The sequence below is a fragment of the Bombus huntii genome, chromosome 8 (assembly GCF_024542735.1).
Source record: "Bombus huntii isolate Logan2020A chromosome 8, iyBomHunt1.1, whole genome shotgun sequence".
NCBI lineage: Eukaryota > Metazoa > Arthropoda > Insecta > Hymenoptera > Apidae > Bombus > Bombus huntii.
Window position 1 is genome coordinate 4,297,807 of NC_066245.1, and position 25,862 is coordinate 4,323,668.

A 25,862-nucleotide genomic window follows, 5' to 3' on the forward strand; every position below is an offset into this window, starting at 1 on the left:
ATACGACGTTAATCGATTCTCGAAATATACGTGAAAAATAAAACGAAGAAATGAAACGTCAATCGAAGGTAATTAATTAATCAAACGTGTTTGGAAACTCTGGTCAAATCGGGCCAACCAGGGAAAGAAATTCCGAGGATCGAATAACGGACCTTTCGAACGCGTCCTCAAAAGGAGCGAACGTTTCAAACTGACCGATGCTCCTCTGCTTTTCAGGTATCGAATCGCTGATGCAATTGGCCATCGGTAATACCTTGCTCGAGGGGAATATACGAGAAATACAAATGCTGTTGGTGGAAGGGGTACAGCAAGGTACGTAACAGCATTAGTTAAGGTTACGAGAATTGAAACGGCAATTTCGAGTAGTTTCGAGAATTGAAAGAGCATATTCGAGACATATAGGGAGAGACAAAGAGCTTGAGATTTCATTCAGGCTGTAATTTGAATTTAGAATTGGTTGCTCGTTTATAGAATTAGGATATCCGATAATTTCGAAATTTCATTGTCGTTGTAACAGTATACGGCTGCCGTGATTGTATTGGTAAAATTTGGCACCGATCTGAAAAAGATATTTAATGCAAACAGCTTAAACATGTAATAAGCGTTAAAGATAGTTTCACTAAATATAATGTATAATTGAGTATTTAAATACTATTCTGCAAGAATATCGTTTATATATTCCACAACCATACAACGATGAAACATGTGCGCGAAATAAAAATGTACGATATCATAAGGCAAATTTCTAAAAATTTTAAAAAATCAAGTTAACCATTTCAAAATATTTTATTCCATTTGAAAAAATCATCCACTAAATCGTGCCACGAAGCATTAAGTACCAAGTACCGAAGATTAATATAAATCAAATGGAACTTGCTCGATCGAGATTAATACTTCAATTTTCAAGCTTGTTAATATCTACTCCACAAAGTATACCAAAATAGCGTGCTCTTTAACAAGACGCACCAATCTGCCTCGAGACAAGCCGCTAAAAGCTTCGGTCGATCGAAACCAAATCGTATGGATCCTTGGAAGATTGGAATCTTCCTTAAAAACAATTACATGTATATCAAATATGGGACAAGAGCAAAGAAAAAAAAGAGAGGGAAAGATAAAGAGAAAAGGTGAAATCGTAACGGACAAGGATAAAAGGCGTATAGTTTCGTCGCATGGCAGCCGGTGAATTCGCGGTAAATGGTATCCTGTTCCGTGTCCGTATCGCCGTGCTAGAATACTCAATTTCCGGCGGAAGCGTCGGGGGAATTAACGCGGCGTGCCGAGTTTTGTATAATCGCGTTTTAATTTGATTGTCTTGAAGCGCGCCGCGTGCTTCCTGCGCACGCTTGCCAATTAGTATCTCAAGTTGTTACACTGTTCGAGTGTCTTCGATCTTGCGAACGTTTCGCACAATGTTGCCAATGATATATTTAAGCATGGCTGGAAAGTTGGTTAATGGGATGGCAGGAAGATAAGGGACACGGGAAGCTGAAGTAAGACGACGAAGTTGATCCTACGGACTTTCGGTCATTTTCGGACTAATTATATTTATCTAACGTTAAACGCAAAATACGAAGCGAGTCCTGTTGGTGTACGTGATTTCTCGATTCCATTTGCATTACAAATTCTGTTTGTTTGTTAAAATGAGAGAAAAATCAAAGTACGAAATCTCGATAACAGCATCGACGGGAAACGATGGAAATAACTGAAATATAGGTTAATTGACGGATGAACTAAAATAATAATATGCTTGTCAATGCGTGTCAACGAAATCCTCTTACAGCAGACGGCAATTCTGCATTCTGATTTTATTGAAAGTTTGCCAGTTCGTTATCTCGATTCAACTCCGAAATAAAAATAGAAATTGCATGTCCTAATTAGCAAAAAAAAAAAAAAATTAATAAATAACATCATAAAATTTGTGCATCTGTAAATTCTATAAATTGTACTATATTTTTGTATCTTTTAATTTTCGACAAACGTATAAACATCCGTAGTCTACCTATAAAAAAAAAGTAAAAAGTTAAATATTAAAGGAAAATTTGCATTCTCCGATAAAAGTAGGTAGAAAGCCAGTGTCCTAATACTTATTTATGCAGTTAGCAAAGTAAAAGACCGATTTACGAGATACGGAGAGGATATTAGAGATGTGACTACCGTTTCGCACAGTGTGCTCTATTTTAACATTTTGCCACACAAGATACGTCGGTTACATTATAAACCAGTCACTAGCAGTCACTAGCAATGCTTCCATCAGCCAACTTTCCACCTACGATGTGAATACAAGACTATATGTATACGTTGAATTATGAGGCACGCGTGGCGAGAACAAATACAATTTAACGGGCGAAGGGTTGGAAGGAAGCGAAGAAAGCGAAGAAATGATCGGGTCACCGACCTGTGGTCGATTAAACGAGCCATCGAGAAAGAACGGAGGTAAAACTGTAGCGACGTGTCACGAGTCGATCGAAGGGAATAAACTCTCGTATCGAGAGGGAAAGTGCGAGCCGACGTCGCGTCGCGACGCGGCTGCTCACGAAAGGTGTCAATTAGATAACCGCCGATCGTGGCTCCATTCGCGCGTAACCAATTTCGGTCAGGATGACCTGTAAACGACAGTAATCACGCCAGCGTCTTCAACATTTTCTTTCCCGAATATCGAGCAATGTCGTATAACACGTTCCTCTGTAACGACTATTCATTTCTATAACGATAAGCTAACGAGAAAATTACAACAATGCTCGTAAAACATAACGAACGTAATAAATGTTTGGAGAAAATTGGCTTTGAATGTGCTCGGTGAAGCGTTAATACGATACACGTGATACGTGAAATTATGGAACTTACAAATTCGACTTTTTTTAACACGAGATCTCGAGACAAACGATTTTAATCTACTTTTTAAACGAACCTAGTAATTACTATGTGAGGATCGTAAAACGAAATGTCTGCGTTTCAACGCTCATTCGAAACGATTTCCTGCAGATATTCTAGTTTAGATGCCGCATTGTAATATATCGAAGAAGTCTGCGTCTGAAGAATTTGTTGCATATCCCAAGAAACTGTTGCATGCCACGTCGGACACGCAGGTGGTCCAAGTAAATGGTCCAACGATATAGCCAAGTCGTAAAATTAATGGAGGAAAGTACAAATGTTTCAAGTCTTGGAACAACCATTTAAATCTCGATGACCGCCTCCGTATCTCATACGAACCTTGTGTCTTGCACACATCAATCGTGTCCGTACGAAATACATACATTTTGTGGTAGATTTCGATGCAATCGTCTATAGTTACACGATACGTACAATGTCATACTTTTAACACTTTGACGGCCACTGTCGCGTAAACGTGATTTCGCTCTGCTATCTGTTATCGGCCATCATCACGTTTACGTGACTTTTTGTTTTCATTTAATCAACGCTTACGCGTGAAACAAATGATTCCTATATTTGACAGCGTTCTATCAAAATGAAACGATTTACAAATGCACCGAATAGATAAATAAATAAATTCATACGACGCATAAGAGTACAAAATAAATTAAGATAATATGACGAAGATTCGATAAAGATTTTCTCAAAAAGTGTATCATAATTATCCAATAATAGATTGAGTGAAAAGTGCCAGCGGTTGGCAACAAGATCTACGCTGAAACGTACGTACGGTCGTCAATGTGTTAACGGCAGTATCTTGTATCTCTCTATCTATTCCGTTTCTCTATATTCCACGCAACGTTTTTGATCGACGATTTGATCCCTTTCCCTTCGAAACCATTTTCCGAATAAAATGATCTGTCGGAAACAAGGAGGCTCTCTATCGTACGCATACGTAAGTCGTATTTATAAATCCTAAATAGATGCCAAGCATATTTGCTTCATATTTTAATTAAGCGGTAATATAAAGTACCGTTAGGTCGTAAAACTAATATAAATTATCGTATCATAAATGGTACCGATTGATGCCTATTTCCTTATCTCTGCAGAATCTTTTAGATTAATCTGTACCGCTACGTCTTTGAAGAAATCTATATTTATAAGTAATGTTCGTACTTCCGTGAAATGGCAACTGCCGTTAATAAATTAAAAAAAAAATATAACGTAAATTACTCGAATTCCTTACTTTCATCGTTAATTGCAGTTGACGTATGTATCAGTGTTATTTTACGTCGATCGTTCGTATTTTACGTTATATCGATCGTAAAAGATATTTATATTTAGAATAGAACGAGTTGTTGGAGCAAAGTTTCTCATTTTCTTCTAACGTATCTTCCGCGCTAATAGTCGTCATATCCGAAGCAAGGGCGATGGAAAACGTAAAAATCCGTGACGTCAACAGGTGCATCTTTAGAACGTAGAAATAATCATGGAGACGATCGTGCGAGTCTCCGCGATTATCTCCGGGGATATTTGCATAATTCCACCGTTCGAGACGAACAAGCGTCTCTTGGCTGGCCGTTTCGTTTCATTTTAGCCCTACTTGAAACAAATTGGCGGTGAAATATGGGCTGCCGCGTCACGACGATTCGTCTTTACGACTTTCCGCGTTTCGTCGCGATTTTCTGCCCCTGCCTCTCTCTCTCTCTCTCTCTCTCTCTCTCTCTCTCTCTCTCTCACTGTTTTACGCTCCTTCGTATACACGAGCCTTCTCTTCCTCTTATCTGGCTCTCGCGTGACGAATTTTGAAAGTGCATTATCAACGCGCGGGAATGGGGTCGACACCGCCGATGGGCTCACCAATTGCAGGCTACGTTACCAAGATATTATCCGGTAAAGTTATGCGGCTCTGTAAGGAAAGGTCAGTTGCTGGCGAGAAGTTAAGCACGTTCGTAGACGGTGAACGAGAAGTGCAACTTCGATCCATTTAAAAAACGCGCCGTGCAATCTTATTCTGCTCGGATTCTGATTTTGTACAGCTACCGAGCTGTACGTAGTACGGTAACTACTTGCTGATCTTCCTCGGTTGTTTGATCGATACAAGTAGATAGAAATAGAAATTTTAATTGGGAAATTCCTTATTAAAGCGAATAATTATGTTTTCCTAATGCTGTACCTTGCAGTACCGTTACGTTTAATCGACTACGAAAACGTGTAACACGGCGCGATCTTGTTCTGATCGAATCTAGATCCTATACTGGATGAAAGAAAAGTTACTTTCGGATTTCCTCAAATTTCGTACAAACAGATAGAGTCGCTGATATCAATTAGAAAATTCATTGTACGATCCTGCGAATAATTTCGATCTTCCGGCAAAACCATGAAAAATTGCATGTATTACTCTTCGCGAAAATGCAAATCCTCATTTGTCGACCGTTTCCTCGCTGATCCAAATTAATGGTCGCATTTTATGTGAGTCCTAATATGAATAAACGTGTACATATTATTTCTATAATTCTAACTTTAAATAGAGAAAAGACACGTTATGAAGCTTATTGTCTTCGTTGACGTTGATACATTTTAAGCGATGGGTAGAGACAGAGGTACATAGACAGATAAGATTCGTAAGCCTTGGGAGTGGAAATCGCGCCGAACGTATAAGCCGTGTATAATACACGGTCGAGAGGCGAACAACCACGAAATGCAAATTGCCTGAGCAATTTACATGCCAGCCCTACGATGAGTACTTCGGAGATAACATTCTGTTTAACCAACCGATACGTTCCTGTTTCTTCGTTGAACAAATTCAGTTGGCCGATGTCCGTTAGATACCAAGAAGTACACGGGAAAAAGTGTACGGGAAACAGTAGCGTTAGCAAGACAACACGAAATGAACTTCGTGAGCAACAATATAGCGACGAAATCTCGTTTTCTTTCTGTTTCTTTTGGTTGCCTCTCTGCGAGACGATGTCGAGCGTAGCGGATAAACGCGATAGAAATGGTTGGGCGATTAATGGAAAAACGAGAAGGGAAGCGAGACCGAGGCTGACCGCGTTTAAACTGTGTTTTTCGTTCGAACGAAGCAAAAAGGAAGGCCGAGAAGGAGAAAGAATAAAGACCAAGGTTCGCAGTCAAGTTTGCAAGGTGTTTCGAGTCGGAGTTGCGGTCAAAGTTCAACCGCGACTCGGCAAGAATGTAACCATTTGAGGGCACCTGGAAGCGAGTTCGCGTGCACGGAAATTGTGTATGCATAATAGCGGATTTCTAAGAACCAAGCCATAGCACGTAGACAAATTAATGCAGATTTGCATGACTTTTTTTAAAAAGTTAAATACCTCGGAAACAACTTCACGCCGGCTTTAACCAGTTCGCGCTGATTCGAGCGAGCCGCGAGGGAGAAGTACGATCCGTAATTATCACCTGTCGTTTCTGGTGACAACTTATTGCATTCAAATCGGGATATTTTTCCTCTTTCTTAATATTCGAAATTATTGCGTTTCTCGTAACTATAAAATCATCGTAAAATATATAAATATAAGTAAATAAAAGAAAAGTAAGCAGGTAAAATCGAACAGGTAAATTTTTACGTAACATAAACTAGAACAATTTTATATTAAATTTACGATGTTGGAATTCGTCATCGTGTGATTCAATTTGCCAGCTTCCATTCATTTGTTCGTGTTTCGCTTGCGAAATAGATAAAAACGTTTCTTTACGAGCCACGTGTAAATATGTAGATGCGTGTCGACGCATCGGAGCCGAACGACGTCGGTAACCGATGCAGCTTCCTTCTCACCTGCTTTCCTTGCTCGCTAATTCGACCAGACGGAGAGAGGAAGGAAGGCGTCGGGTTAAATATTTCCAGCCCATTTACTCCCCTGACATTCAATTCACTGTGCTGTCTGTAGCCGATGTTCCGCGTGATTCGCCCGAATTACGTCTGTGACACGGTCCTCTCGCATTCGCCAGAGGAATTCACATGAACGAAATGTTTTTTTTTCTTCGCATATTTAAAACTGAGATCGGCTATCAGAAAGCGTATTTCGATCGTATCAGTCAACGAAATTTCCGAAAGTTTTCACGTAATCCGAACAAATCTCGATCATACAAACACATCTTTCGATCTGTCTGATTAGAAAGGCTGTGACACGTTAACCATTTCACGGCTGATACTGCATGTAGGAGAGACCGGGGCAAGTTGATATATTTTTCAGCTTTTGATTTCTGCAATTTTTGTTTCAATCAATAGTCCGAAAAAATCATGCTAAAATATAACATGTAGTGCTATGTATATAGGAATCAATAAGGTCGTTTTGTCTATCTTGCAAATATTTGCACATCGATTCAGTGACAATGAGCCTTCCTTTACCGCGACACGAGCTTTGTCAAAAATACCTTGCGATATTTCATCGTGTTTTGTTCTGTTGATGTAATTTCAGGTCATTTTCAAGGAATCGAATTTAAAAAAGAAAAGAAAAATGTGTAGTCGCGGTATAGAAATGCCTCAAAGCAGGCGTATCAATGTACCCTATTATGTACCAATGTAATTTATAATATACAGTTCTACATAGCGTAGTTCCAGGCAAATAGAAAAGACAACACGAATATTTATTGCTATGGAAACGAAAACGATTGAATACCGACCATCAAAGCCTAACGTATGTGCATGTACAAATATACACCTTAGCATAAGAAACACTTGATTAATGAGTTTCAGATACCCAAATATAATCGAGTTACATAACGAGCTACAACCTACCCTGGTCTACTACTTCACAAAGTATCACGTATCTACTTAGTTGATAAACATATTTATTCTTGACAAAATCGATTTCAAATCTTGCAGTCAAAGTCTAAAACAAATTCGATTCGGCAAAGATTAATGTTGAAACTTGTATTGCATACGGTCAATAATTGGCACGTTCTTATCAGTGACTTATTTATTCTATTCGTTGAAGCAATCGATATTTATTACCACGCAGGAGTTTGAGGTATGTATTTTGAGATTTTAAGATATTCACGAAAAGAAAGAAACGAGAAAGGCAAAATAAAATGAGAAATAATTTTATACTATTTGTTTGCTTTTAGTAGGTTTATTAGAATTTGTCCTCGTTATAATATTGTATCTTTTGTTTTTGCAAACAGCGACGTTTCATATTTAATTTATGGACCGCGAAACGATTTTACGGATTATAAAACTTTCCAATTGAAATTATTAATCTATTTAATTCATGAAATTATTTAATACATTATAATACTTTGTTTGTTCTCGTTGAATAATTGGAATTTCCCTCGAGATGTCGAAACATTGAAAATACCTATAAAATAATCATAACCGAACCTTTTCCTCCGTAATATATTAATTTAAAATTATATAAAAGCTCAAACATGCTCTCGTTAAAAAAATTCAAGTTCCCTCATTAAATAAGGTAACCTAAATTTTTGAGCCATGACCATATACTAATGATACTGTGAGATAAAGTCTGCTCACTTTGCATTTTACGTATATATGTATGGTGTTGCAGGTTTTCTCGATTAAAGTTTGGCAGAATATTCTATGGAAATAAATAAGAGAAAAGAGAAATGTTATATACACACACACACACCGTTTGAAACTTTATTAAAAAGTTATAATAAAATGAAATATCTGAATGGAAAACATCATATATAGTATGTATATTGATACACGGAAAATAGTCAACGTCAAACATTTAAATACAAAAAGAGAAACAGAGTATTACATTAATATTCAATTTTATAATATGTATCGTACCAATTATGTATGGTAGCATATTGTAAAATGTATCAGATATTTTATACATTTTAATATTTTTAGATTAATTATGAATTGTGTTTATCGCGTTAATGAAAAGAATCGCCTTCCATCCGTGCATTACATTAACGATCGTAAAATATAACGTCATTATTGTATTATATAAAAGTGTTACAAATTGCAAAAATAAATACCCAAAATAAATGTCCTTTATCCAAGAAACAATTTCGCTGAAGAAAAGATTTATCATTTTTGACGTTTCAGGTCGAATATATGCGAGCGTTATTCACTTATACATATACGAGCGTAATAAACCTGGAACGAATATTCCCTCCATTACAACATCACGCGTTGAAATGAACCGCTTTGAAGTAGAGATTTTACGAAAATGCAAACGAATCGATTCTGTATAATGATTAAGTTGCGCAAACGTATATTATTTCTGTAATATTATGAAACGGTCGATAATACCGGCCAGTATCGTTCCTCTGATAAATTAAAGATATGAATTAATGATATCAAAGATATTAATGCTGGGATGATGTAACTCTTGGGAAACAGTGCGAATTGTTTCAAAAGGACGAGCCCTTTTGTTGAATCTGGCCGAGGAACACGATTCTCACTTTACAAAGAGTCGAAGCAACTTTCCAACACAAAAGTAATTTATTCTGATTTAAAGTCTACCGTTGAGTCTATAGAGAAAAGGGAAATTAATCTCGTCGAAAATGAAAAAGGTTTTACTTTTGTGCGATGAAATACCAAAGCACCATGACGTACAGTTAACCCACGCTCTTCGTCTCTTCTTTCACATTTTTTCCACCATCGCCAATGAAGATATTCAGTCAATCGTGCGTCAGAAAATTTACTTGCAAGCCATCCTCTATCATCTCATAAAAGGGCAAATTTCAAATTCAATATGTTCTCCGCGTCAAAACTATCTCTTCGTTCGATTCTCAGACTAAACATACATTTTTCTCGCCCTTTTCGACATTGCAAAAATATCGAATGTGTAATTATCATGTGTGATTGCAATTGCTAAGATCGATACGTAGAATTTGTTACTATTGTGCGAAATAACTGGTTAAAACTATAGTAACTTGTGACCTGGAACATGTAAGATTTCACTAATAATTTTGAGCAATATGCGTATATTTTATAATACATTTCATCTTCGATAATAATACAAAGGGGTCCAAATATTTATGGGCAGCAAGTTAATTACACCAGCTTCTTGTCGCAAAAATGCAAAGTAGGTCGAAAATCTGTCCATTACGAAGCATTTAGTGACTTCAGTGGTGTCTACTATTAATCCCTATCTTCCGCTTGACAATTCACTCCGTCTGATGACTTATTAACCCGATTCGAAGTAACGATTGGGAAAGACCAGTTCTCGAGTCGTTGAAATACTTTGTTCGAGCAACAGGAAGAGGAGTATCGATCGACGAGGTGAAAAACGCGGAATGTGATAACCCGATATACATTCCCGTGCATGCGTATTAAGACACTTGCTGATTTTATAGGAAACGTGACAACGAATCGAAAATAATAAAGAAATGATTAATCGAGCAGAATTTTATATTCGCGCTTTATGTTTGCAATCCAACATGCATATCGTAAATATAGTAAATCGTACTAATAATCTGTCGACAGCATCACAGTTTTCTAAACTGTCTTATCAAAGAAATTGAATGTGAATTCTGAGACTCCAAGAAATCTATCGAGAATCTAAATCTGCATTGTAAAATCATCTGTAGCATTCGTGCAGCCAGATAATAAGAAATATGATAAAGACGCGACAGGTGTATATAGACAAAAGATGAATTAATTTTTGTTATATCACATTGACAGCAGTATTATTGTAACATCGAATATGTGGATGCTTTATCCGAATTGAATTCAAAAGTAACATAACAGCTAAGCTTAAATTCGTTACTTTTTTTCAGTGTTAAATTTTCAAGCGGCTTAAATTTGTTTTCTTTCTTTTATTATCGACTAACGTGAAAGTTTAAAAATCATCAAAAATACACTTGTCGTATTACTGCCGTGTGATCTTTAAATGTCATAATACTTATGAACGGTTATGTACCTACATGTATGATGGCTTGATCATCGACGACGCGGAAAAATCAACGAACCTGATATCCGAGCTGCAATTTGGTCGGCAATTAATTAATATTTGCATTCGCGCGGACGTTCGGTTGATGCGCGCACGCCGAATAGACGCGGTCAATATTTTCGAGCGGATTTACAAACAGCTGGGAGGCGAGGGTTTCTGCCTTCATAAAATACGGTCGTGCTGGCGATGCACTTGTACGACCGTACCCTCAGGTTTCACCGATGTTTCTTCGAACTTAGAAAAGCAAAGCAAAGTATCGTTGCTACTGCTTTCAATTGCTTTGATGAATGGGTATATCGAAAGCAGTTACAAACGAAAGTTATCGAATAGTCTACGAAAAGGATGCAGATTGTTACGATAGTTAGAAGAGTTAAAGAATTTCTGGTCTAGAAAATAGCGATCTACAACTCGAAGACGCTGAGACAAATGTGTGATTATTCCGAGCGTCGTTTGCTTTCCTATACAGTATTCCTCGGATCATTATAACTGGCTTTCGAGCTGAGAAATTACAATAATCCGGGATAAGGAAAGTTGTCTGCATGTCCTCAAGCATATTGCCGTATTTATGAATATGAATATTCACCTTTATAGCTCACGGTTCCCTCGTTTAGCAGAGCTAATGAATTTTCTGTTTTCCGTTGTATAATATATTTGTGGTTATTACATTGGCGTATATAGATGGCATTTTTTCAATGAGAACGGGTTTCAACGCAATCTGATTTGGTCCGTTTCATGTTACAATTTTGCACAATCCTTTTACACCCGATGTTCCATATACATTGTGCTTTAAGAAGTTGTTATGCTAATGAACTAGACGATAAATATATTTGCGTTCGATAAAACTGATCTCGTATTTCAACGCGTTATATTTTCTTTACAAAATCGCCAGTAAAAAATGTTTTCATTATCGATAACTAATAAAAAGAAATTATTTTCTTCTGTATCCTTTCTTAAACGATAGAAAGAAATAAATTTTCAAAGGGTTAATATATACTGCATAGTCTAAATAATATAAAACAGTATTTGTATCGATTTTATGTAATTAGAACAATTTCTATCTATTCGTAATGTTATCATAAACGTACAACGTAGAACAAAAATGTTTCGTTCTCTTTTTCAGTAGCCAACCGCCAAATCCAACAATTGTAAACATTGAACGTAAGAAAATATAGTGATAACACGGTGGAAATACGATTAATATAAAAATACATGGCAGAAGACGTTACGATGATCCAGGGAACACTGCATCACTCTACGTATATATTTTGATTGTTTACGGAGTGATCGATCTTCGCTACGTTATCGGACTAAAATAGGGTCGTTAAAGAAGCGAGAATGGGAAAAGCACTAAGTATGCATGCAAGTTTTATCGGTGTTCTTTTAAATCCTGTTTCATACTCCGATGTTCTGTTCATCGAAACGAATTAAGCGGAATTGCCAGCGATATTTCGCGCGTCGCATCGACCAACTGTAATATCATTAAGCCAACGTTAAAACTGTGCCAAATGTAATTAATGCGCAGCATGGATTCGAAATTCGATTACCGACTGTTTGTTGTCCCAGTTCATTATCAGTTTTCCGGTTGCCAAGCATTCCAGAGGGAGCAATCCGGAAAAAAACACCGATCGAAAGAGAGAGAAATCGTTCGTTAACATACACGTTTTCACTTCCTTGAAACTCATTTGAGAATTTTATACGATAGTAGCTATACTCGAGAGATACACCGGTTCAGGAAAGTATTTGAACAGTTAGCACAGGACACTTTTACGTCGATATGGCATGTTATACGAAACATTTTGAAATTTTATTAGCACTGTAATCAGACTGTCACGATTGTACTGATCGAATTTAAAACCAATCGAAAAATGTACCGTACGGAATGTAAAAACATACAAATGTACGAATCACGTATAATTGTAAACACGCACAAATTACAAGATATTTATCGCGCACATGTACCGAATAAACAAAATTAGCGTACGGTATGAATTTCAGAATATTCTGTATAACACATAATATGTTCATAAAAGCCGCCTACAAGAATTCGAGAACTTTCGTCAGCCTGTTCATTCCTTAATTAACGTAAAATGATTCTGAGCTTTCCTTTTAATTCGATCGAATAATGAAATTGAATATTTTATAACCATCGTCTGATATGTTTGCACACGAGGGTCGAAAAAATGAGTTTCAGATGTTACAGGCAACGCATTAACCGAGCGTACTCCTCTTGCCATGTGCCGTCTCAAATGTCATCTCCCGAGCGACGAACGGTAGATACAGACGTAACTGATCGAACTCACCTCCCTCTTCTTTGGAGGAACCTCTTGACATTCCCTTTTGCAGGTTCGCGGAAGTGGAGGGCACGAGTACCAATAGGAACAAAATCGTCCAGGCCAACGCATGCTTCTGCCTGGTCCAGCGAAACGATCTCTCCGGCCTTAAACTCCACCGTACGACGCTGGAGACGTAGCTGGTCGAAGAAGCGTCAGACACCAACCTGTCGCGCTGTGATATCTTGGAGGAAATCATCGTGTGATTTACGTCACGATTCACCACTTGTCGTTGCCCGCGTCTTGTTATTCGATCGAAACGTCCTTCCGTGCTTTTCTCGTCTAGCGTGGAATAATCGCAGCTTCGTCCACGAAGACGCTCGCAGAGATCGCAAACGTTGCTTTGATTTTGGCGATTCGGCAAGAAGAGAGAAAGTGGCGGTCCGTCGTGTCCTGGTGTAGCACTGCTTGACCAACAGTGACAATGACGGAGGACACTGTTCGCATCTTCGCTAGTGTCAGTCAGACGGCAGGTGGTTTCGCAGATCCAGGTCGTGGTGGAAGAACAATCGTTGACAGGGTTAGCGTTGGTCGAGAGACGGGAGGAGGTCGTGGCGGCAACCTTCGCGAGAGTCACGGCGATCGTCGACTCCTCGGACGCCGCTACGCTACCACCGAGCCTGCGCGTGCACCACGTTAACGGCTCCATGTTTGGATTTCTCGCAGATGATGGGCAAAAAATTTTCTGGATAATCGTCACTTCGAAGACGGACCTTCGAAGAACAGGATTCGATATTCTTCTCTGCCGTCTTTCGCCTACACTGACTCAAACGGCTCTCTCTCTCTCTCTCTCGCTATCTTGTCGTTCATCTTCCTCGAACTCGATCCAGTCTTCTGCTTCTTCTTAAAGATTTCTCGATGAACGTGTTTCTTTTCTTTTTTTCTTACTCGAAGAAGAATCGAAGATGCGGTGGATGAAGATTCGAGGAAGATCGACGAGACTCAGGACCAATTGGAGATTCCTGCGATCGATGGTAGAAGAGACATCTCTCCTCGCGCTGTTGTACAGTTGTTCGGGCTCAATCCTGTATCGAGGATGAGCCGAATATCAGTCCCTTCCTATGAAGAAATAACATCGATGACTAGTTGGGTTGAATGGCGCCATCGATTTCGACTTCGATCCAAGTTGAGTTTAATGAATCAAACCACAGGACCTCGCCACTCGTCTCACAGTACACAGTCGATTTTCTCTCTCCTTTACGAGAACACTTTCAACCTCCGCTGCTTAACACTTCCGCCGACATATGCGAATCGTCTTCGCGTCCTGTTTCTCCGCCGATATTCCCATCAATTAATATCCTGCAATCAGAGAATTATAACGTATGAATTATACGACTGGTTACAGGTATCGATTAAATATCGTCTTTTGTGCACGCATTTTATCATATACGTTTGAATTCGCCCGATTTCCTCATAGAAGGCTCGATTGAATAAACAGCCGCTGGGCGATGATATTTAACCGGAACCCGATGTACTTGGCGGACAAGGTAAATACATATCAGGAAATAAATGTTCGCATGAATTTTATGTAGGAAAACGTCAATATTTAACCCGGAGGGCGGACGCGATTTAATCGGCCACCGTCTGGCTAACGCATGCCCTTCACTGCTCTCGTCCACCACGATGAAGAACTATTTACGAGCCAATTTTTCTCCGACCTCGCTACATTCAACGTACATGTATATGTAATCTGGTATAATTACGGTTTTTTGTAACGTGTTCATCGATCGACTCGAAAATTAACGTGGATTAAATTCGATGTTTTTTAAACCAGAGTATCTGCGAATGAAAAGGTTATTGTTTATCGGGCGATTTATTCGGCTATATTACGCAGAAAGTTATCGATCCTCAAAATTCTAAAAGACTAATTAAATCTAGTATGGATTCCCCATGTCATTATCGCGTATTATTATTATTATTATTATTATTATTATTATTATTATTATTATTCACGAGTATAACCCGATAATACATTTTACATTACGTTCATTGCTAGACACGGATATTTCTTATACGAATAGAATTAAAAAAATGAAACGGGAGATGCAGGATTAGCTGTGTTATTCACTTGCGTAACGTAAATTTGAAGCTTACGCTTAAAAGAAATTGAAGAATCGAAACAAAAGTCCAGAATATCGACATAAAAGTTGGATAGCTTCGGATAATTCTATCCATGGGATGTCACTCACCATGTTAGTTAGTTTTTAAAGGTAACGTACCAGACAGAAGCCTTTTTCTTATGTGCCTAATGTGTCAATATTGTGTTCTTTATTTTGCAAGAAATTGTCAATTCATAGAACAACTACTACGCAATAAAATGATTGAAACTACCAAGGTATAGCTCCATTTTAGGTTCGTAATTATCTCGCAGAAAACTTCCAAATCATTTGGTTATGCTTAAGCAAAATGAACTCTCCAATTCTCTTGAAATAATAAATAATAAATTGAAAATATGAAATAATAAATCAACATTATGGATATTTTTACGGATCTACCAATGTCAAATGTAAACTTATATCAAACGCAAAGCTTAAAACTTTACAAGAAACGAAGCACCTCGTTCCCAGCAGATCGTTTAAATTTTTATGATAAATTAAACAGTGACAATAGACTTATCGAGGACAAAGAGGGCTTCAACGTAAAATGTCTCGACTTTGACGCGGATGATTCTGAAGCTGTAATTGCCGAATAATACCTACTGTCAGAAACTACAGAAATTTAAAATAATATTAATTATACTACTCGTTATTGGATAAGCCATTGAAAAACTCTGTAAGAAAACGAAAAGAAATGAAATATACCTAATAGAAATAAAGCTACTCTTCCTTAAGAATAAAAATCTTCAAACTAAATTTATTCGATTTCGCGTGATCGAGGTTTTTACGTAACATGGTCCAATTAAAAGTCGCTTGACTCTAACGAGAGATATTTTATTTCGACGGAGGTTAAAAGGGCACACCTCGCTAATAGTTTCTTCTTAATTTTCTTCGAATTTTTACATAGAGTATTGTGCCAGAGCAATTCATAAAGAGACAATCGAGGAATTGTTTGCTTCAGATAAGAAAATGTAGTTTCTTCAAATGTAGGTAATTCAAGTTTCTCGTATCATACGTGGTATGCGGTACGAACAATGAGCATTTGATCGACAGTAAAGTTACAAGATCTTTTTCCATCCGGGAAAAATGTCGTCTTAAAACGTTTCTTACATTTTTCTCGAAACCATGTCTTTTGGCATGGCCGTAACGAAATCCCCGAAACTATTGGGCTGGCAACTAAATATATTCCATGTCACACTCTACGTAATACGTATTCTCCCATTCGGCATAACGTATTGTACAATTTAGATGAATAAGAGTACTTTCACATCTCAATTATTTGTGGAAATGTTTGACGTGGGAAATTGAACGTTTCAGATTTTAGCTTGGAAAAGCGTAAATGAAACGTGAAGGGTGCACGACGCGAAGCGAAGCTATTTCCACGACATAATTACGATCACTTTAGGAAACGACGGAGAAACGTTGTTCTTGGGTCCGTTCAACGTCGTGCTAGATTTTCTCGAGTCAACGTTTATCTTTTTAATCCGTTTCGTAAATAATTTCCACTGGTAGAACTTTAAGGGAGATGGATAGGGTAAAATTGAAAAATCCATCTCGTTGCTCTTGTTACAAAAGGCTTCCGCTATGAGACACGAAAAACGCGGATGCGTCAGGCGAGAAGATCGACGGATCCCGGAGGCTATAAATCCAATTAAAATTGGAAAGTTGTGCGGCTGTTGTAACTGTGGCAGCTCGCGGCCGATTTGAGGGCGCACAAAGCTCGTCCGCTCGGCGTGTGTCGGCGAGCAATATTCGCGAGGACGCGTAGGATAGAGCATCATCGTCCAGGAATGTTTGTTTGCGAAATTCGCCGCTGTGGAGCGGCCAAACGGTGCTTTTCATTACGCGAAGCCCTATACACAGGACCCTTTTCGTTGGACCGCCGCCCACAGCGTCGCTCTCAACGATGTCCAGGGTTTACGTTGCCCTAGCTGCCCTTTCACTTCGTCACGCCTCTTTCCACACTCTATCTATGCAACTAGTATCAGTCTTTTTTATTACTATGTTATTTTATTTACACAGATTTACTTGTACTGTTTTAAAGATCAATGGTAGATTTTTATTTACCAGATCTTATATTTCTTCCGTTATTTATTAAACTTCCACCTTCTATTTCTGTTGTTTTATGTCTATTACGAGGAAGTTTAATAAATACAATTGCGAACGCACAATTTGTTTCGTAAATTAAGAACCTATAGATCTAGAACCTTTGTATAGAATTCTGCACGGATTTGCCATACTAATTGCAAGAATATTAGTGGATCGTAAAAGCACATTGGTAAGAGTGATTTGATTCGAATCGAATTAGGGTTGGTATTTGTCGGTTTACTCAAATTAATGGAAAAATTGGAGCTGCCTTCTTGTTACAGCGGTCCCTTCGTTTAGTAGACGTGACCATACGAGATTGAAGTAAATCTAATTCATTACTGTCAATCGGACGCATATTCTCGCCAGCTCGGTACAGTACTTTTACTTTTACGACTGTTTCTAGCTTGAAATTCAACCGTCTGATTGGTCGGTACGAGGATCGTTAGTTTAGAAGCGGGACGCACTCTCGCTCAAAGTAGAATACTTAACGAGTTGGCTACTGAGCTAGCCACGTACTCTGTTCTAAGAATAGAGGAACATACTTCAATGAACACGTCATCCATCGTCATTCATCGCTACGAATTCAGGCCATCGAGTTTTGATAAAACTCATTCTCCGTTCGAACCGACCGTTTCGCGAGGCTTCTCCCTCTGGTGCTCCGTGCATCTTGAGTCGTCGCGAAAGCAACTAAAAGCAGCAACCGGCGAGACGTTTCTTCGTCCGACGCGTATGATATCTCGATGTCCACGCGCGCAGATACCCTCCCGTTCTACGCTTTATAACTGGAGAGGGACGATCTAATATTAGTTCCAGCGACCCGTGAAATCGTCACTCTGTTTTCACGATGTCGACCCTCTTGCAACTATAACGAAGAACGACTCTTTGACTTGTATTCGTTCGACTCTCGAGAAAGAGACCCGTAAATTAATAATCGAACCGGGTTCGTCTACCTCCTGATTCCAGACTCGTTTTGCTCGATCAAACGAAAGGAAAACACGGTTTGTCGATGACAAGAACGATAAACCTTTGTTTTGCTCTTCTGTACGGTGGAACGGTCCGCGCGAGAGTTCTATGGCTAGTTTCACACAGGAATATGTGTACCACGATAAGCATTCAGTGTTTCTAGTCACGTTCTAAAAGTTCGTATGGATTCTATGAAGTGTCAGTCGTGAATTAGAGATAAACATGGAATTAGAGCGATGCGAGTATATCTCTCGTTTCAGTTTAAATTTAGTACAACATTTGATTCGAATTATGGGAAAAGAGATAAAGAAGAACCGGTAGAGGAACGTTATTGTACTTTAACTAAACTGGGGATATATAAATATATATGTGTATGTGTGCGAGTAAATTCATATTTTTACGTGTCTAATTAGAAAAGGGGGAACCTAAGTAGAAAATTGTTTAACCTATTAAATATTGTAGCAAGTAGTATTATTCGATATTTCACGTATATTTGCATGTTATGTGCATTTTGTATATTTTTACATCTTTGTATTTCCCACAAACTCATAAAAATCTATCAGTCTAAAATTATAACATGTAATATATAATAAAAAAAAAATCAAACTATTTCAAGATGAAATTGCAGCAGATGTACGAATGCTTGTGGGCGGTAACGATTGATGTAGGTACATCTCTGTGTAGAACTAGCCTATCCGTAGAAACGGCACAGCTCATCCGCGAGCACCGCCGACTAACACGGTATTTTCTACTTTCCCGCGGACACGGACCGTGGCTTGGAATGTCCATTCAACAGTCGCGATTCTCACGATCTCGAATAATTGTTTACAGTCGATCATACGGAACGGACGATGGCAATGTCCTCTACCCGTAAATTAGATTGACGTGAAGTAAAAAACGACCGCAGCATGCATCCATCCAGCGAACAATATCATCGTTTACGAGAGTAGGAATCGCGTGAAATCAACGATGGTACGTAATCTCGCGTGTTTCTTGTCTGACTTCTTCGATGAAGACGTCATCGCGTGGCGCCAACCGTATAAATGACCGACGAACAAATCATCGGCGAGCAAATACTCTTGGCAGATACCTAATCGTAATTTATGACAAAGGGGTAAGAAATTCACACGGTAAGTAGCTTGAACAAATAAGACGACTGCATTATGGACGCGTGCTTGCAAAACACCGTTCTGGTTACCATGACACTCGGGTTAAGTAACGTGATTCGATTGAAGGTATATTTTTCTTGCTAACGAGCGATAATTGATTTATTGCGTATGAAGGGGTCAGCCGGGCCGTATACGCGGTAGCACGCGCCCTGGTACCGAGCGATCCGCTCCATTAAATCTCCGCTGCCCCGTCCTCTCCGCTCCCAATACGCTTCTTACCACTTCGTTCAACCAGACGACGACGACGAAGATGACGACGACGACGATGACCGATAACGATCGTTGCCACCCATCGGATTGTCAATCGTTAACATCTCGTTCGTCTGGAAAGCTTCCACTTAAAATCGATTCGATCGATTGAACGTCGGTCGACCCTGGTGTCGAAATTTTCGTTTCGCGATCGGACAATCGATGGTATCGTAAGGCTGAGAATGTAACGCCGTCGCCATCGTTTCTGTCAGAGCGTTAACATTTCGTCGCAAGTTTATTCTCCCAGTATCGTCTCGACTTCCCGTACACTTCGTCTTTACGGGATTTTTATGGGATGCGTATTTCTTCCAGCGGCAACAAAATTATACAGAGTGTCTATAATCTTGAAGACGAGCGTGTGTTATCTGGTCGAACGATCATTTATTCCGAAAGGTTGCGTAGAAGACAGCGAAAGGGGTAAGGGAATGCGGATTTCGATGGTTCCTGAGAAAACCGCATCGGGTGGAAAAGTTGCCAATTAATCACAAGTTATAGACTACTGGAAAAATCGATTGGCATTTAAAGCATCTACCTATCCGGTTCTCCGCCTCTCTTTCTGTGCGCGTGAACACCAAAACAAGCTAAAGAAGTAGCACTAACAAAAGTTTAAAAAGGCAGGGAAACTAGATCGCGTGACTATTCTCAGGACAAAGTAAATTTTAAAACGCGGAGGAACAGTTCGGGTAAACTGTAGGGAAAAAGAAGCGATTATGCTCCTTCTCTGTGTACCACGGAGAATAGGTAAGAGACTTTTCAGGGCATTGAAAAAAGTCGGAATGAAGTTTGTTCCGGCGTCGAAACGCACTGCAACGTAAAAAAAAAAGGGGGGGAGCGAGAAGAAAAACTAGCGAGATACCTGTCTTTTACAAGCACTTCCGTGCGGCGTAGAGACCTAGAAAACAACTGGATTGTACATGCTTTAAACACGTTCTACGTTGTTCTCTATTATCGATCGTTCTACAACACCCGAGCGCGTGGGAAAAAGCAGAGGGCTTCGGTCCTTCGGGAAACGAACCGACGCAACGAAGAGCTGGAACAAACTCGCACGACTCGTATGTATATCTGTAAAAGGGGTCGCCGACCAAGATGTATGCATAATCGCGAAACTCGTCATAATGTAGAAACGCTTGTCCCACGGAGCAGCCTGCGGGGATGCTTTTTAATCACGCTTTTATTCGGTTGTCAAAGGAAAATACCTGGGTGGTGAAACGCCCTATTTAACATTGTAATGCAATATTATTGAGAAACATAAATAAATTGACTTACATGTCGTTTCATGGAGGAAAAATATATTTGAATAATAAATGCTCGATAGAAATCCACCGAAAAAATTAGAAAAACGACAGTGTTATAAATACGTATTTCAATTTCGTCGAAGTTTATGAGACTTTTAGGAAAAGCGGAGCTTGCTCACAAAGATAATTTCTCATAGGAAATCCCGCCTTTCGATCGAGAAAAATACAATAACGGATGACCACTCTTCGCAGCGTATTCCATCCGAAATGCTTCTAGCCTTCCTCTTGTAGGCTGACAGACGAGATAGCGCGACGGAAGCTAAAATATCCACGCGGGATGCAAATAAAGCCGACGTAGTCCGTCACATGTCGATTCGTCGCTTCGACACGTGCGCATACCGCTATTTATCCGTATCCGTGATACGTATCGCGCTAATCGAAGAATATATTTCACTGGGAACGATGAAACGTTCCCGGGATTCGAGATCGCTGTAATGGTTAAACATCAAACTCGAACGTTAACCGGTAAGTGGATTAATTCAACATGCCCAGAAAAGTTTCCACGACTGTTGTTATATCTCTTTTTTCGCAGGGATTATTGGAACAATCGTAGCGTGGTCCATTAACGACGGAGATCTTTCTTGATCAAATACGAACGGGGATGGTGTGACACAAACAGACAAGTCAGTCACTAGGAGTACATCGTGAAACGCGAATCGTTCTATTTACTCTACAGTTAAAGTTACTTGATAAAAATATACCAAACTAACAAAAAACATAAATAAATCAATCCAAATATTTATTGTTCGTATATTTTTGGAAGTAACTACAAACACTGAGTACGCTTAACGAGTACTGTTAACAGAGTATAAGTATTAAAACTACAAGCTTTACATAAAGCAACATTACGCGTTAGTTATACCGGTTCGTTTCGCTGCGTGTTTGTACCGCTGCTAAACGAGATTGTTCGTTTCTGAACAAGTAAAAATCCCCGGGAAAAATACAGGGATAATAAAAACGAACGAAAAACTAAACATACAAAGAGATAGGCAGTCTGAATTTTTCCGTGTATATCGAACGAACAAACGAATGTCGACATGAAAAAATCCATGAGCTCACGGATGATTCGCTTTAAAGACCGATTACCGAGTGCTCTTCGCTCGGATAGCGATTACGCGTCATCGGTTGGAAAAACATTTCAGTCAGATTAGCCGTACCGGAAACGGACGATCTGCCGCGCTTTTGATCCGTCGTCCGTCCGTTTTATGCGTCGCGACGCGGTCTTCCCGCGCCCCTGTGCCACGGTGCGTGCGTGCCGCGTGTAGTCGGTGCATCAAGTGAAACGAAGAACGAGGAAGATGGGTACATTGTTGGTCGCAGCGATGCACTGGAGTGGGGAGGATAGTAGCGCACACACACGGCGGCCAGATAGTGGGGAGAAGTAGGGGGTTGAAGGGGAAGGGGGAAGCAATCGACTCGTGAACGAGGCGGCGAGGGACGGAGTGGGGAAACATGGTGAAGTACGGTCGACGCGAAACACAGGAGAAGTACGGAGAGAAAGGGAGGGGGCAGTAGGCCGCAGGCTTCATTCACCACGCCGCTACGTTCTACTATGAAGTGTTTGTGTTCGCGTTTGCCGGTCCGTCGACACCGACCATCCGACCACGTTTATCTTTCCCTCTCTCACGCTCGGCGCTTGTTCTAATTCTCTCTCCTCGTCGCTCACTTTCGCGTATCACCTGTCACGCGCTTCAAACGGAAGTCTACCGAGACTAGGCATCGTATAATGGTGACTATCGCTAACTTGCAGATATTTCGCATGCCTTTTTTCATACGTAATATTTCCTAGATTTAAGATGTCACAGGTATTTTACGTAGAACCGTGTTACGTGGCACCGTGGAAATTTGATAGAATCGTAGAAGATTTCGATAGAATTCTATGATTTAGTATGTCATCCGCGTGCCACAGCGCCGCGAGAATTTAAAGCTGTGAATTCCAACGGTCGGTGTTCCGTAAAAATAGAAGTCGCCTAGGGTATCGGTTCAACGCACTGAAAACACGGTAGCTCTTATACCGAATCGTAGCCGCGAAAGGAAACGGCAGGAAGAGAAGGAGATGGAGGACAGGAAGAAAAAGAAAAAGAAGAGGAAGAAGAGGAAGAAGAGGGAGCGATGCGTGCGAGAGAAAGAAAGGGTCACTGTGGAATTAGACGCAGGCCACGGTGTCTTTCTTTCCTTCGAAGCGGTACACTACGTCGCATCGAGCTTCTCTATTGTCTTTTTCGAACACGCTCGATGCGTGGTTGGTTATTCGCGTACCTACAGTGTTGAGGACCGAGTGAATGGGAGAGAAAAGATGGTCGATACTCGTTCTTCGTCGCTAAAGGTTCGTTCAAACACGGCCGGTAGTTCGGTCAAGTAGCAGGTAAAGCCGAATTTACACTGTTTCATTCTGGATGATCACAGCGGATGATTCGTCGTAATACCTTGCTTCCCTCGTTTCATCCGCAATGATCCTCCAATACGAACAGTGTAAATTCGGCTTTACCTGCTACTTGGCTGAACTACCGGCCGTGTCTGAACCAGGCTTAATGCTCGTTCGACTCCTCTCTCCGGTCCTGCCATTCCACGAGAAGAATCTCGTATATCGACTCCGCAGCCCCTTCTTCCTCGATTTAACGAGTCGAACCTTTGACCAATCGCTGGCGAGGATCGTAGCAAACGACGACGCCGCACCGAGTAATGGTACTTGAGAAGCTACATACGCACTACATTCATGGGTTTCTGGCTGGTGTCGCGTCAATAACTACGGAGGTCCATGAGCGAACAACAAAGACAATCACGTCACCTCGTTCCTCGATCCATCGCGGCACGCTCTAGCCGCGTGTCGATAGGTCTTGCGAATCTTTTTTTCCAACTTGTCTCGTTTTGTCTGGCTCCGCTTCTCTCGCAGACTTTACATTCGTACGCGACACTCCGTTCTATCTTGGAACGCAGTCGTTGCGCAGACTGCGTTCCTCGTCCTCTATTTGCTTCATTTCTCGATTTCCACCGAGTCGCACGCGGTCCCTCGCTTTCTTCCATACCGCGCGTTTTTCTCGCCGCGTCACATTCCTCCTCCACTTTCATAAAACGACCGCATATGAAGACCATAGAGAGAAAGAACACGACAACCAAACTTAAAGTTTAATAACTAAATAACTATGTTATTAAAGTTGTGCCTGCATTTGTGAGATTCAATACGCAGTTTTACATCTTATTGAACATTCCAAAATTGTCGATTGTCCTGATATTAAACACGTACATACAAGATTTGACAGAGGTTCGTGATCTATCTTTAGAAAACCAGGTATATTTTCGAAGCTCAGCCACCAAGGGCCACGAAAATACTAAAATCGACAAATATGGACGCGTCATGGTCTTTCGTATATGTTTAAACACGCGATACCGAGAAGAAGCGCAAAGAATCGAGAATTTCGAGAGCAAAATTCGCGACATTTTGTAGCAAGCGGTGTACGCGACCTGTTTTCCGGCTACTTTTTCTCCTTCCCCTGAATAAATTTACATAGTAACGATGGGCCGCGCTTACGTTTACGGTTTACGTTGTACTAAGCTGCTTCTTCTCGCTGCCCTTTTGTAGGTCATAGCAAATTTCGTCGTCCGAAACCGATGAAAAGCAGGATTCTCGTTAGATTTAGAAAACGCAAATAGTCACGTAATCGGACTACGACGACTACGCTTTTTCCCTTGTGGAACGCGGCAGAGATTCTTTTATTACGATTCGGTCGCAGTGCCGGTTGTTTTGAAAGCTAGAGAGTGCCACAGGCGATAAAGCCGAACGTAATGAGATATAGGTAATGCCAGCCTGGAGTGGCGACAAACACAACCAGTACCTCTATCATTGTGTAAATAAAATTACGCGCTGTACGAAGGTGCGCGTGCAAAGAGGAACGCACGCGCGTTCTCCCGTCCCGAACAGCTCCCTTCGTTGAATTCCTCACCCGCCCAGCGTCCATTATCTCGTCGAATCTTCGGCTTCCAATGCCCTCCGACGCGAGTTCGTATCGACCAACTTGGACTAGAAAACTCTGAAGTATACTTCGCCACCTACAACTATAATATCTCCATATCGTACTAAAACTGAAACTCCATATCGTACACGCGTAAGATTCTCAAAAATCATCCTCGCGATACAACGAGGTAAAAGTGGAGGTAAAAGTGGAGGGAAAAGTCGAGGTAAATGTCGAGGTAAATGTCGAGGTAAAATCGAGATAAAACGATCGACGAGGTAAACGAGAGAAGAAATCCTTCGAATGTAGCCAACGGCCCGGTCAAAGGATCGATACCTGCGGCACGTCGTCCTTGTACGGGAAAACGTAACGAGGTCGAGTAATTTTCGATACTCGTCGGAACGGAGGAGGTCGTGGTGGATGCTCGCGGCGTCGTTATTTCAAAGTTTCCAGGCGGTTCGTAGGCGATACACGATATCCTGGTGCATTGTCAATTCGAGCATCCGCGCGGACCGTGAACCGTGGAACGCGCCATTCCTTGCCGCGTCCACTCCGCGCGCCGGCTCGCTCGTTCAATGAACTCCCCCGACCGTGGTAGCAGTGTGGAGTGGTGCGACGCATCCGAACGTTCCACCGCCACAGCGCACCACACAAATCCATGTGAGAACCACTGAAACGTACAAAGTCGCAGGCTCGAGGTGGCTCGGAGGCGGTCGGCCGCGTTCGTCGACGCCCGTTGCGTTTCGGCGAATTTCGGCCTGCTGACAGCAGTGCTCCGTTGCGGGAAGAATTCGAACGTCGCGTCGTCGCGTTCCTCAAGTGCGTGGCGCGCGCACGATCCTCGCCGGACGAGACAGACGAATAAATTAATTGCAATTTATACGGTCCCGGTACCGGCGACCGCGATGCAAATTCCAGGCTAGCCGAGGCTCTCTGTTGCGTCTCGCCGATTGCCTTTAACG

At 40.6% G+C, this 25,862-nt stretch overlaps 1 protein-coding gene across 3 annotated transcripts in view; it reads right to left on the reverse strand.

The window, feature by feature from the left end:
* The window catches only part of LOC126868181 (insulin-like peptide receptor), a 115,679-nt gene that overhangs the window by 65,609 nt on the left and 24,208 nt on the right, over nt 1-25,862 (reverse strand). For all 3 annotated transcript variants that reach the window (XR_007690542.1, XM_050623386.1, XM_050623387.1), the window contains exon 2: nt 13,061-14,389. Coding sequence is in view for 2 of the 3 variants with exons in the window: in XM_050623386.1 (XP_050479343.1) it covers nt 13,061-13,739 (679 nt within the window). In the remaining variant the exon portion in view is untranslated. The remainder of the gene's footprint in view (nt 1-13,060; nt 14,390-25,862) is intronic.